The sequence below is a fragment of the Contarinia nasturtii genome, unplaced genomic scaffold, assembly GCF_009176525.2.
Source record: "Contarinia nasturtii isolate CC-2019 unplaced genomic scaffold, AAFC_CNas_1.1 Cnas_scaffold_695, whole genome shotgun sequence".
Lineage (NCBI taxonomy): Eukaryota > Metazoa > Arthropoda > Insecta > Diptera > Cecidomyiidae > Contarinia > Contarinia nasturtii.
The window spans coordinates 9,494,770-9,509,627 of NW_022198046.1; the positions used below are offsets into that span (position 1 = coordinate 9,494,770).

The 14,858-nt window shown below is 32.2% G+C and overlaps 4 protein-coding genes across 12 annotated transcripts in view; 3 read left to right on the forward strand and 1 right to left on the reverse strand.

Annotated features, from left to right (window-relative positions):
- Positions 1–14,858, reverse strand: part of LOC116341252 (tyrosine-protein phosphatase Lar) — a 380,836-nt gene that overhangs the window by 307,204 nt on the left and 58,774 nt on the right. The gene's annotated exons all lie outside the window — the stretch shown is intronic.
- Positions 42–1,801, forward strand: LOC116341259. Of its 2 annotated transcripts, none has more exons than XM_031768215.1 (4): positions 42–188; positions 255–981; positions 1,079–1,153; positions 1,262–1,801. In XM_031768215.1, exons 2-4 carry the CDS (start codon positions 908–910, stop codon positions 1,596–1,598), a joined length of 486 nt encoding a protein of 161 aa, XP_031624075.1. In that variant the 5' UTR covers positions 42–188; positions 255–907; the 3' UTR covers positions 1,599–1,801. The 2 variants fall into 2 exon arrangements, with proteins under 2 accessions (XP_031624075.1, XP_031624076.1); XM_031768216.1 differs by having other exon boundaries at positions 258–981.
- Positions 1,984–2,628, forward strand: LOC116340626. Its single transcript, XM_031767215.1, has 4 exons — positions 1,984–2,106; positions 2,174–2,242; positions 2,308–2,434; positions 2,506–2,628. Exons 1-4 carry the CDS (start codon positions 2,030–2,032, stop codon positions 2,626–2,628), a joined length of 396 nt encoding a protein of 131 aa, XP_031623075.1. The 5' UTR covers positions 1,984–2,029.
- LOC116341260 lies at positions 3,079–3,983 on the forward strand. Its single transcript, XM_031768218.1, has 4 exons — positions 3,079–3,199; positions 3,294–3,353; positions 3,530–3,659; positions 3,722–3,983. Exons 1-4 carry the CDS (start codon positions 3,126–3,128, stop codon positions 3,830–3,832), a joined length of 375 nt encoding a protein of 124 aa, XP_031624078.1. The 5' UTR covers positions 3,079–3,125; the 3' UTR covers positions 3,833–3,983.

Below are 14,858 nucleotides of genomic sequence, written 5' to 3' on the forward strand. Positions count from 1 at the left end.
TGTGCGTCAAAAATTAATTTAGTCTCTTGGAAACCATTCAATGTAAAAGCTTTAAAACAAGCGAGATGTCTGCTGTAAAAAATATCGTATTTGCTCTACTGCTTACAAATTTGTGCAGTCAGTATTGTATTTGCGCTGATCATTCGAATGGAAAACAAAATGTTAGAATCATTCGACGTGATCCGAAGGTAGTTTGTATCACATTATTGATTATTTAAATGATAAAAATAATAATAATAAACGATTTTGTTTAGAAGGGAATCACTAGTGAAGCGATTGACATTTTTACTACAAAGAAAGGATTACAATTATTATTGCCAGTTAATACTAGTATGAAACATTTAACGGAAGCTTTTTTATCTGAAATGGCAGAATATATACAAAACCCACCACCAAAAAGGAGTGGAATTATCAAATTGAATGAAATGGAAATTCTTTACAATTCATTGATATCTGGCAATCCAGGACTTGAAGCTTTGTTGGCTGGATTAAAAGAAATAGCAAAAAATCCAGAAAAGATCAAAAATGAAGAAATAGATTATTACTTCCAAGTTATGGAACGTGTTCTCAATGGCATTGGACAAATAGAGACTCATAAAAGACGATTCATTAAATGATCCAATTATTGTTCCATCAAATTGTTGCGTATACAAAGACAATTTCTCAAACAGCACATGAATTAACTAACTAATAATTTATATACATATTAACATGGTGCAAAATGAAATAAAAATTTGTGCATTTATAATATTATCGAATTATCGATGCAAAAAATTTGTATTCGAGAATAACTAACCAACATTATCTATCGTTCTATTAGGCACGTAGAAGCTATTTCATTTTAGTCAATCAATAACCATTCGTTTCAATATATACAACTCTTGGTCATTATTTCAACTCACGTACAATGTTTACTGTGGAGAAAATTGTGTTTATTTTACTTCTTATAACCTTTTGGAGTAATAATTGCAGTAGTTGCAGGTTGATTTAATTGATTGATATTTAAAAAAAACTCCGTTATCTTGTTATTTGATTCTTCAAGAAATGTTGTGAAAAATTTTATTCTCTTTTCATAAAGGCAGGACTTTAGTAGGATTTTAGAAAATATGAAGTCAATTTTGAATAAAATTCCGGCCAAAAATTCAACGAACAAGTAGAGCTACCAATTTTTTTATTTAATCACATTATTGTTGGAAATATCTTTATCCTATTGTGATAACTTTATGAAAATGATTTTACTAACAGTAAAATGTTTTTTTAGAACAACTGAAGATAAGAAACCAGAATATTACGTAGAGTTTCCACCTGAAGAAGGTGAAATAAATCCAGAAAGAAAGCAATTGGATGAATTTGAGAGACGTTATAGATCTTTAATATCTGCGAATCCTAGATATGAGGCTTTGTTATCAGAAGTAAGAGACTACATGCGAAAGCCACTTCCACAATGCATGGGTGGCAATATTGATCAATCATGTCAAACGTTTCATCCACGTCAAGCACACTCAGCACAACAACAAACTTATATGAATTACAACAGTCGAATTGAAGATTTAGACAACAAAATTAAAGCTATTCAGAATTTGCTGAAAAGAAAATAGCTACAAATATTTATCCACTGAAATAAAAATGAGTTTTTCTGTTCTAGCATTGACGTAAGAGACATGATAAATTTGATAAAAATTCAATTCTATTGTCACAAAGTCTCAATTATTATTCAGCACATCATATATTTACATTTTGTTTTCATGACGATCGACATTTTTCAATAATTATAATAAAGATCTGTTATGACAAATTTGAATGTAGCTTGTATTTTTAGCAAAATGTATGACGTAAAAAGTGATCGAATTTTAGTGTATATCTGTTTCAGTTACTATTTATGGAATAAATAACCAAAAGATTTTGGTATGAGTAAAGAGTTTTTGTTTTTCTATATTTCATTTTATGACACAAATGAAATATATTTTAGTCAATCGAGGAGCTTTCACGTGCACAATATAGAAAACCTTAATTGAAAAAGTAGCCAATTATGTGTGGCCTAAAAAAAATTTTGTTCGTTTTTATTTTTACGATATTTTGGAATAATTATTGCTTTGGATGTGAAATGTTAGCTTCACTTCATCCTATTAAATTTTGGAAATTTATTTTGTTTTTCGTTAATTTATTTATAAAGGCCTCATTCTGAAAAACCTAATTTGAAACGGAACGCACGTATGAGTGGTTTGAATCGTTTTACTAAAAGGTTTCTCAAATAATAAATTGATATTTCCTAATAAAAAGAGTGATAAAAAATCAAATTTTCTCTAGATCTGAAAGAGATTCTTCCGATTCTGGAGAAGTAAAGAGTTCACAAAATCATAACAAAATAACCTCATCAACCCCAGAAGCAGAGCAAAAATTTAAAATCGTTTATCCTGGTAAAATTGATGTCGAGGTTAGATGAACTTATAGAGAATTCGATAAAATATTAAAATGATAAAAAAACCTGATCGAAAATCAATTAAGGAACAAGATGCTCGGAAGGCCAATGGAAAGAAAACAGTGTCATTTCTCATACCAGACGGACCTGAAAAAGAGTCTACACCATTGCATTCCAGCTCAAAAGGTGCAAAAACAACAATACCTTAAAAATTGCTATGTGAAAAATAAAGCAGGATAGTAAAATGTATCTCAATTGAAAAAAAAAGAAGATATTTTTCAGAATAAAATTAAAAGCAAATAAAAACATCTTCAAAGGAAAACGTGTCGACATTTATTCTTTCATTTATCTTGTCCTAATAAGTCTGTATTAGAAGTCGAATTTGAAGATAGCGGTCTGTTTTCAAAATAAAATATATTTAGCAGACATTATAATGAGATATCGTCAGGAGCTGAAATGGAGTGAAAACAATAAAAGTGCTGATTCATCTGACTGAAAATATCTCATTATAATGTCTGATATTTAGTATTTACATATTTTGCATTTTTAAATTATTTTGCGTCATTTTTCATATTGAAGTAATCTTCCGATATGAATATAATTTTTTTTTAGTCTACTATACTTGTTGCATAAGGAAAATTTCATTTAGTCACATTTAAGCTCTACAACAGTATTCAATAAAATTGCTGTCAAAAATTTGAGAAGTATGTGTTCCTTAAAATGGATTACGATCATGCTGTTGCTTACAACGTCATGGTGTAATTACTCTAGTGGTTGCAGGTCTATTCGAATTTTTTTTTTTTAGAAAAAAACATTTGGCTTTTTTAAAAGAAACATTTTTTTATTTTTCATTTTCCAACATGATTCCATACAGTTGCAGTCAAGATAGTTCTAAAGAAAGCTTGAAAAGTTTTGAAACACTGTCGTCCACCAGGTTTTGTTATATTATTTAAAAAGTTCTTTACGAAAATGATTAATACTGAACATAAGTTCATCCAATTTTTATTCGAATTGGTTTTTTTTTTCGTTCGAATTTTTTTGTACAATCACATTCCGTTTTTAATTCGGAAATATTCATTAAAATACCAAAGACTATAAACATTCTCTCAGGAATTCAGATGATGATACAGGAAAAAAATCATTCATACAAAGCAATGGAGAAATAACTTCCATACGAAATACGCCGTCAGAAGAAAAACAGCAATTTATAATTGTGTATCCCGGAGAGAATACAGGCAAGGTAAAATTGGAGATTATTGCAAGTTTAACATTAGTTAAAATAAAAAATGTCTTTGTACGTAGAGAGAAATCGTAGATTCAGCTGGAAAGGTGAAATTTCTGTTACCAGTTGAACCTGAAAGAAAAAGTCGACATTTCTTTTCAAGATCAAAGAGAACTTCATCAAAGAAGTAGACAAGATAATTCGAACGATGCAAAATGAAACAGATATTTTTATCCTCAAATAAAAAATTGAATTCAGGCAACGAAATCGTTTTCCAGTGTTTCTGATAATCAATGTTAAATGAAAATTCCATAAATAAAGGTCCATCGAGTCAATCATAAATCATTTTTTCAATAAACCAATTTGTTTATGTCAAATCCTCAATTTGTTTATCGTTCAATATTCATTTGAATTAAAATGTCAGCCAATCAATTCACAGATAAACAGGTAGTTTAAGCATTGGCCAATTTGATTTATGTTAGATGTGTGCAATCGATTTGTATTCAATAAACTAAATCTATCGAATTAACGAGATAGCTTCTAATTGACCATAAAATTCGTTAAATTAAATCGAATCCAGTGTATGCAATTCAATCAATTATACAATAAAGCGGTTAAACGAAGCATCTTTACTAATGGAAAGTGCTGTATGTGTTGGTTCTTTAATTGAAAATTACTCTGTTTATGGCACACTGTGATTGGTTAAGATGTTGAAGCGTCCACTTTTTCATTAGATCTCACGATATCGTCGATAATTGAAAAACAATCTTAAAATGACATCTTAAGTAGTGAACAATAAATGACTGAATGAGTAAATTTCAATTGACAAAGATTCAAGTGTTCATTTGGCATTTTGAGATCGGGAGTATTACATCAATCTTAATTCATTCCGGATATATTACAAACTGTTGGCAAATTCAGTGTTTCTCGCTTGAAAAAGTTGCATCATGAATATCACTCGAAGCATTTCAATCCTTAATGAGACAAGTTAGAAAAGATAGAGCAAAGTTGCATCTTGCGGCTATTTACATGCTGAACTCATTGTCATTAGTAAAATCAAGTTTGCAAGCGCTTTGAAAGTGGCGCTTTAATTATGTTCACCACTTGCAAAATGCAGCTTTTATCTTAGCTTGCTTGGGAAGAATTTAAAAAAGAAAAAAAATCGATTAACGCTCCGAATCTTATCCAAAACCACAAAATCTATTACAAAAACTACTTTGGCCCGGAAGCATCAGAGTAACAGCAACCAGATTTATTCGGAGAACTTCTTTCGGTGCCAAGAAAATTACTCTAGCAAAAAGATACAATTGCATTCCATTTTTTTTCAACTCCTTTGCTTCATATGCTTAAATCAGATGATTTTGGTCAAAGTTCCGTGCGTTTTAATTTAACTTCGGAATTGATTAATCACTTTTTTCTCCTGCATTTGTAATCGTTCTTTACACCGGCAACTCTTGAGTCGTTTTTGTTTTTTCCCGGCTTTCGAGTTTTTTTTTGCATTCGAAGTAGACATATCAACTTGTGCAGCGAAATTCTTACCGCAGTCGAGTTGTCTGTTCTATTTTCCGTATGATAAAAGTTTAATTGTATTTGGCGAACAGTTTCTCTTGATTTCTTTTCTCCAGTTACTGTATTTCAACTGTTGACGTTGGCGGAAATGGAAACGACGACAGGATAAATAATTTACCCTTACCAAAAAAGAAACCAGTCAAAATGAAGAAATTTCCGAAGATACAGCCGAGGAAGAATTTGAACGAGACACATGTCTTGCGGTTGTGTATTGCATCGGCTGTTGGCAACAATTCGAAATTAAACATCAGTTCCTTGATACGCAGCTCTGGTTTAGTCTCATTGTGTCTGTTTTTTGTTTTTGTTTTTTTTTTGAGAAGCAAAACTTTATTGAAATCTATGGGAAATGAAAACTCCGCGTGGAATACATTGTGTCGCCAAAAGTCTTTTCTTTCGATTTTTTAAATGTGTATGTGTGTAAAAGAAAGAAAAGAAAAGAAAGAGGAAGAGGAAGGTAGAAAGATTTAGAATGATACAGAATTGCATCATATTGTTCCAAACCACTTGCACTTTATTCAAAATACTTGTACTTGGTGAATAAAATCAACGGCACAAAAAGTTTTTTGAGACGTTGATGTAAATGCTCTGATGGCGGTAAAATCTTTTCAAATATATTCGTGTTGTGAGATAAGTATTGTTTGCATTTCATCTTCCATGTTGCGTCACAGATTTTAACAGATGCGGAAACAATCTTTGGTATATATACACTGACTGGTGAGCTATTGTTTTATTTATTAAACATTACGACTGTTTCGCTTCCAAATTGGTGGTTTTAAACAAAACATTCAATTTTATTTTGATTCTTTCGGCTTATGAATCGTTTTCATATTACAATTTGAACTCAAAATTAAAACGCAACAACGAAAAACTTTGCCATCTCAGTGAAACGAAATTGTGACTTTGGAAAACAAACTTTTTCATGATCGCTTGTCATAATTAATTTGGATGGCTTTCATTTTCCAAATGATGCAGTTGTATAATTTAATTGGAAAAGGAAAATGATATCCGGTTATTATTAGAAACTTATTGAAGCAACTTCAACTGACTTCATTACAATTTCGATGTTACTTTTCACTTTTTGCACTTTTTTATTTTCGTTATTTTTTATATTTCTGTCGATGGTAACTTAGCCATGGAAATTTCCTTGCATTTATTTTAAAATTTATGGCCCTAATTTGTTTTTTTTTGTGAATTTTCCATTTCGCAGCAAACTCAGATTGAGTGGTGAAACAGTTTTTGGTATGTAATTTAATCCATTGTTATGCAACACATACCAGTCATGAATTACTATGAACACAACTTTTGTTGCACAAGTAAACATTTACTATTAAAATTATGGAATTTGATGGGGAATATTTAATATATTGATGAAGTTTTGTTCAGTTACACATATAGGTTAAAACTTGATTCAAGATAAAATTCAAAAAGAGAAAAAAGGTCTAAGCCATCAAGTTGTGTAAAATAATTTTGAATGATTGTCGTACAAAACAGTCGATTGGAATTCTCGTGAGACGTTTGCATTTTTGTGTGCCTCAAAAAAGACATCATTTGTCCCAAGAATACTCATTCTTCAAAACATAAGTTCGATTTCAAAGGCATCAATGTCAACCGCTGATAAAAAATATGGCTCAAAGTGTTTGTTTTTCTTCTTCTTCTTTGTGTGTGTGAGAAAAAAAAAATATTCCAAAGGGACATTGTGTACATATTGTTGAAATTCGTATCTTTGCACTTTGCCTTTATTTCAATTTCGTCTTTCCGCATCGTGTATTTACGATAAGGCAGTAAACGTTTAAATTCAAATATTGATTATTATTCTTCCATCTGTGTCTCGTGTTGTTGTTTCTTATATTTTGAAAAAAGGGGTCCATTGTGTGTATTTTGGCACTTTGACGTCGAGATAAATAGCGAAAATAATAAAATTGTGAAATCGGCAGTCATTTGTTATTCGAAATGCGGCCAAGCCCCAATAATCGACAGATGTTGTACATTCGTACGCTTGTGAAATCTTATCTGCTTTGAAATGATCCACTGTCATTGCTATTTACGGACGTTGAGCAATTAGAAAGTAAATGTTGGTTATCTGTGATTTTTTAGAAGAAAAAAAATCGTTTTCAATGTAATGCGATCACTTGATTCGAATAATTTCGAGGCAAGATTAGACAAATGACTGAGGCTCGCGTGACCACCAACAACTCACTTACGAACAACTCCAACTAAATTCAATGATGAATTTGTTTATTTGTCTTACTTAAAGCGTGAAGAACGTGCCTTGCAGTAGCTTTCCTATTCTGATTTATATAAATATTTATTCAGACCATATAAACATTGTAAGTTTACGTCGGAATTAGTACTATGTACGCTTGTTGTGACTGAGTTTGCTAATACCCCATGTTGACCTTTTTTTGTATTGGTCAAAATGGTCGATTGACCCATTAACGGAAAAACAACAGCAATCACAACGGCATAATAATCGTTACGCAAATTAAATGCGGTTATAATGTTGTCACGGACGACAAAAAAAATTTCTTCCAATAATATCGCTTCAAAAATTTCTACAGCATTCATAACACACAAAATTGAATGAAGGAGGATTTATTTTGCAAAAGTAACATAATATAGTTAAAAATAGCTTTCTATTAACTTTTTCACTTCCGCGTATCACATTTCATGGTGATTAATACGATAACGAGCAAAAAATCATTGAAAACTCTATACAAAATTAATCGAACTGCTTTTCATCTTCTGAAAAGTGTATAGTTAAAAACTATAGATAAAGCTATATAAAGAAAAACTTATTTTTATGGATATGTTTGTATGTATTTACTTGATATGCGACGTGCACAGCTTTTTTTTACAATCAATTAATATTTAAGTTAAAACTTTATTCGAGCTTCTACTTGTTATTATTCTAGATTGGAAATTTTTGCGTTCATGATTTTTTTTTTGCACTTTGGGTAAAAAAGCGTGTTTGACTAGAAATATCACTCATTGCTTGAAAAATAACAAGTTTTGCTGACAAAAGCGAACGTAGCGAGGTTGTATCGAATAATGAACTTATTTAAAAAGTTTTATTTTTATGTTCATTTATCTTTTATAGTACGCTACTGCGGAACTCTTTTATTTGATCGTCGTGTAATTGGATTTTTTTTTCGTTGCAGTTAACTAAAGTAGTTCAGCAATGTTCATTAATTTTCACAAAAATGGTTGAATTTATCGAAACATGAAATCTCGGTTGAATGTTTATGATTAATTTTCATTCAATTTGATGTCTGGGGCTGGCTAAATTATTGAACAACCCAGAGAAGTCAATAAATTTCACTGAAAAATGGGATATAAACAATAAACGGTTCAAATTGCCGACAAATAGCCACGGAGAGCTAGAAAAAATGCCAAATATTCGCCGTCATTCATGAAAATTCCACAGTTCTTTTATTAAGTTATCAAAAAGTTGAAGCCCAGAAACTTTATTTTGGTTTGGTAAACGGTTGTATTGTCCACAACTATATGACAATCGCATGTCAACTAGTTGTTTCTAAACTATTTATTGTGGTTGACCCAAATCAAAGTATATATTCCAAAACATTTTATTAACATATAGATGGCCGGAATATAATGAAGCGCATTTTTCCCCCGAATGGAACAATGAAAATTGATAAACTACAACCATTGTAAGTTCAAAACAATGCATTTAATATATCAACAACAGCAGCAACGACAATCCCATGCATTCATCCCTAGCATTCACGCTGTTCTCTTTTAAACGACAATATATTTGCTGTACTTTCAACATTCTTTTGGAAAGGAGCGAGTACGACGTTTCCCCCTTTGCTAAGCGAAATAAATCCGATATACGGCGCTGATTTAAATGTCACTCTATGTCATTCCACAATGATACATTTTTTGGCTTGACAATATATAAGCTCTTCATTCAACATGCATAATTTTTGAACGGTCGAGTAAAAAAAAGAAACATATCATAAAATATTCTTTTTACGTTTATCATAAAAATTCTCTATATTTTAAATTTATTTGTTTAAAAATAACAATAATTTCAATTTTTTTCATAGATTGAACAAGAATCTAATGTAAAAAGTAATACCAATGCGACACCTACCGTTAAAATAGAAAAGGAAACTTATTTGGAATTGTAACATTTTGGTCCGCCATAACAGCATCTTCGTTTTGCTTCTCTGTGATTGGTCAAGTAAAACGAAGATGCTGTCATGGTGGACAAAAATGCTACAATGGAGACCAACTAAATTTCTTTTTGCATTTTTACGGTAGGTGTCGCATTGTCATTACTATTTACATTGGATTCTTATTTAATCGATGAAACATTTTTTGTTGAAATTATTGTAATTTATAAACAAATTAATTTTTTTATAAAAAAAAAATTTAATAAATTTTTTAATGAAAAATGTTAGAAAAATATTTTATGACATGTTTTTTTTTCAACGATTCAATAATTATGAATGTGTATGCATTTTAAATGAAGAGCTTATATATTGTCAAGCCAAAAAAGTATTATTGTGAAATGACAGAGTGACATTTACATCAGCGCCGTATATCGAATTAATTTCGCTTGGCATAGGGGGAAATATTTTGACAGATAGTACTCGATCCTTTGTGTGATCTTTGGGTAGATTTTTCCTCACAATTTGATGGAACAATTTTAATAATGGTTAAAGAAAATGGTTGGTTCAGCTTTTAATTGTTGACGATGGAATGTTCGATGGGCAAAACTATTTGAATTCAGACAATAACAAGCTCGTTCCATTGGAATTTCAACATTATTTAAAACTCATCAACTTTACTGCACTCGCATATTCTGTTAACTCCAATGTTTCTCTCAAGCACACACACATCATTTTAAACAACAATACAAATTCTTTCAACTCCTTTGTCTTTTTTAAGAATTGTGCTTCCGTTTTTTTTTTGTGGAAATTTTTACTCAACATTTTTCATTAAAACATTTTTTACGCAACTTGTTTTACTCAATTTCTTGCTTTTTGCTCGCTTCTCCTATTTCTTTCGTTCTTTCTTCCACCGAATTTCAATGAGCACACAATACAAATCTTTGTGTTAGTTTTTTTCCGTCTTTTTTTATACCATTGCTTGGGGGGCAGTGTGGTATTGTGATTTGTGGCTGATTTATTATTGTGTGCCTCATTTTCACACAGCAATGGCTTGAATAAGCCATTAATCTTCAGAGCTATTTCATATTGTTGTTCTTGTTGATTGCGTATTTCATAAATTAGACTATGTTAATGGTAAAAGTTCGTGTGACATTTTTTCTCTTTCAATACATATTCACAGCGGCAATGAATTAAATTATGTTGTATGACCGTGTGCTAACTCAATGTGATGTTGTGTTTTGATTTTTTTCTTATTTAGTTTTTTGTTTTGGTTTATTTGAAATAGTCGGAAATAATGAAATTCAAAGTCATCGCATCGAATGACCTAGACAATATCAAATCGGTTGGATTTTTGTTATTATAACAAACACGTGCTATGGCTGAAGAGTTGAAAATAATATTTATAGCGGAGCTGAACATTTGAAAATGAAAAGTGACCAATAAATTCATTAACTAGTTTGGTCATAATTTTAGCACCCTTTGGGCAATGCTAATGTAATTGTCGCGTCGTAAAATTCACATCAAAACAGTATCAAAATGGAAATTAATTTACTCTTTTTCGCTTTTGTCTTCATATTTAACATCGTCGTACAAACGCAACACACTAACTAACGGAATATTATTATCGCGTTGGGTTTTTTTCTTCTCTTCCTCACCGTTTGTTACCGTTCGCGCAGATACGTTTTGTACGTGTGTTTTTTTTTTCGTGTGCCTGCTTCGGGCACAACTTCTGATTATTATTTACATAAATTAGTAATAGCATGTTGCTGAACATTTATACCAGCGAGTAAACACGATGTTTTTGCACAGTAAGCAAGCAACAACCATCCAGTGACCGGGCCACACTGGCGCACATGAGCTTGAAATATTGCAGTAGTTCAAAGTGAAAGAGCACTTCATTTCCTTCGTTATTATTAATTCATGTGCAAAAGCTTTTTACAAAGAAGAGATACTATGCATTGCTTTGAGGAAAAACATTCTGGCTTTGCTCAAGTGCTCTTCCCATCTTCATTACTTCTGATTGCTTCTCTTTTTGATTCCAAACTTGGAAAATATGCTGTAATTAAAGCATGAATTTACACTAATCCCGAAAACGTAAACAAGAAAATAGAAGGGAAAATAAACAATTTTTCTCGACTCTTTCCAGTTTCTATCGGGAAGTTGGCTTAGTCAGCTGAAACACCTTCTTCACGCTTGATTAATCATAAAAAATAGCGATCTTTCTGAAAATTATTCGGTTTTGGGAGATGTATTTTACGTTGATTTTCAACATCAATCGTCACACTTATCTAACATGACACGCGAGATTTTTTGTCTTTCATGCTGAATGCTATGAAATTAAAATGCAGTCAAACGTAAAACATTTCTGTAAACATAATGCCAATCATTTTTTTTTTTGTTATTCGACTTTCCAATCCGTAATGGATATGCAGAAGCGTATCTTATATTATAAAAGGTACCCGACTGTCGTTTTGCCATCAATTTGGATATAACATTTTCGTTCCTGTCTAACGAATTTTTCAAATTGCTCAAAATCTGTCACTTCATGAAGACATTTGCCCAATGTGTCGCATTACATTCTCTCGATTGCACAGTTGAAACATATAAAGCGATTTATTTTTTTTCTTGTTGTTGTTGCTTCTCTCTACTTGCGTTCATTCAACGGTTGTCTCAAGTGACACAAATCCGATTGTTGAGTGAAAACGGTTTTTCTTCGGTCGGAATTTTTCCAAACCATAGTTGGACTCTTTTTATGAACAATAATCTGAATTAATGTGCTCGAATAAAACATCAAGAAAATGTAAGGCAAGTACACGACCATCGCCGTCTTTGGTTCCCGTTCACTCTTTCCAGTTTTCTGTGTTTTTAGTACGTTTGTGAAAACAGTAAACACGCACGCATGAATTTAAACTTCATCATAGCTTTCAACGTTTGAAATTCTGTTTTCAACAAATGTGGTTTTCGCGTGCTACAAATGTGGAAACAAGCGAATGAACGGTGCTTTGGGTTTTACGTGACGCTTTATATTCAGAGCATTTTTTCCCATCAAAGATTTGTGTGTGTGTGTATATTGAAAGAAGTGTCTGGGGTTTACAAACAACTTTAAATGATGCGATTCGCTATCCGCATGTTTTTCGTTTTGCAGCATCGACCCTTTTGGTCTCAAATAAATGAAACTGCTTCACACCAATGATTTTTAGTAAAGATTTAACGTAGTATGAATGAAATGACGAAGAAAGAAAAAAAATCGGTGTTTGATCTTGCAAATAAAAATGATATTAAGAACAAAAGCGAATTTTATTTCGAAATACGTCTTTCACAGACAACAACACAAATGGAAGAAGACATTGGAATATGTTCGAAGCGATAAAAGGAATAACCGTTCCATTCTTTATTTCTTTCATTGAACAATTCAAACATTGACCAAATGTGCAATTCCCACATCGGAAATGTTTAACAATTCAAAGCGATCAAATATCATAACGAAACATGGGTTTCATCTAAAGAATTCTGCAATCTGTTTGGCTCTCTTGGAGTACCTATGTGATTCGAAATGCATGTGAATTGTTCCAAACGAAAAGCACGTTTACGTTCGAACGAATCGAGCAACGGATAGAGAATTGCATGAAAACAATCATGTTGAATGGTTGGCATTTCCGCCATTGCTTCCGATTTGGGTGCATGAAATGCATCAGTATGCGGCAAATGTAAAGCACGTTTAATCTTCTCTCGTGTGCATGTTCGTAATAAAATGCAATATTCTGCATTTTCGTGAACAGCAACGAATCTTGTTATCATTGCAATCAACGTCACTGCCACCTCTGCCACCATCCTGCACGATTGCCACCATATTTGCATACTTATCTTGCAGTCTGATTGTTTCTGATTGTGTGTTCCGATGTCGCCAATAAAATCTTTGCACACGCGGAAGTGGTGATAACGATAATCGCTTAAAATTTGCCACCGGAATAATATGTAATTTACTCTTGTTGGATGCTGATTGTTGGAATATGTCTTAATAGTCACTCGAACACACGCGCACACACACATGTCTAGCAAATTTGTTAATGAGACCGTGTTTTTGCTATTTGAAAGTAATATGTGAAATTCATTAAAAAACTTGGTGTAAATATTTCACATGGCAAAGTTTTCGCGACACTATCGCGTATCGTTGGCATGTTATTGATTTTCTTCACCTTTATCGTTCTTCAATTCATTTACTCCTTACTGAGAAGTACAAAAACAGCAAGGAACTTGCGAATACAAACGAGACGTACATTAGTTTTAAATTCAAATTGCACAATTTACCCTTTGCATCTATCTATTTGTTTGCCCTGCTGCTTCCAAATGTGAATTGGTTCCAATGAAACTAGCTCATTATTTTATACCAACAACTACAGTACATCGAATCAGGAAGTTAATACTTCAACAGCATTATTTTAATCAGTGATGAGCACATTAGCTGGCTAATTTGCCATCACTGTGTACACCGGCTAACGAATGCGTAAGCCAGCACTAACACACGTCAGGAGAATTGGACGTTTTCACACGCATACTATCATACACAGTCACACAGACAGTGTAGACAGTTAGCTGGCTAACGATTGGTGTACACCAAATGTTGGTATACACCGAGGCTAAGACAACGCTGGCTAACGCAAAACCATCACTGATTTTAATGAGTGGTATTAATTTTGCCACTAAAAGCTTTTTCTTCCAATTAAAATCCCGAAAACTTTGCATCAACAAATCAAAGGGAAATTTTAATTTCGTACATTCATACGGGAGTTTTTTTTCTCGCTCCGCTTCTATTTCGTGGATTCATTACTCGTTAGCTTTAAGCTGTGTTGTAAAGCGATAATAAAATATTCGTATCGAAAAAGTGTTATGCTTTAACTGCAGTTATTACCGAACCATTGTTGAGTGAATTGCTTTGTGAATTATTTGAAATATATTTTATGCAGACATCTACTTTTGTAGAAGCATTTTTATGTGTGTTGTGATGTTTTACGCCGATACGAGCAGACGAAATAAAAACAATGAGCAATATAAGTGAATCGCAATGGCAGTGCACCGGTCTAGTAGTTTGTAATTCAAATAAATTCTAATTAAAGGTCGGAAAGCTCACGTTGCAGTGGTCAAGTGAATAATTAATAAGCAAGTAACAAGAGATCCCTATGAACAAAACGCATTTGGTTTGCACTAATGAAATGATTCACGTTGGTTTCACATTTTTCTCTTTTTCGCTTTCTCGCTCCATCGTATTCGACACCAACAAAAACTGGATCATTTTCTGCCAGCATAGTATTTCTGCGGGATAAAAAGAGAGTCAAACTTGAAATTTGACATTCTCTCTCCCTTTGATGCATGCCAGAGAGATTTTTATCTAGCGAAAACAATGCGAAGATACGGTACTTCATTCGAACAATATGAAAAAAAGTAAGTTGAGTTTGGATAGGGGTGGTAAGCATTTTTCGTAAAACTTAAATCATGTTCAGTCATTCGTTTCGCT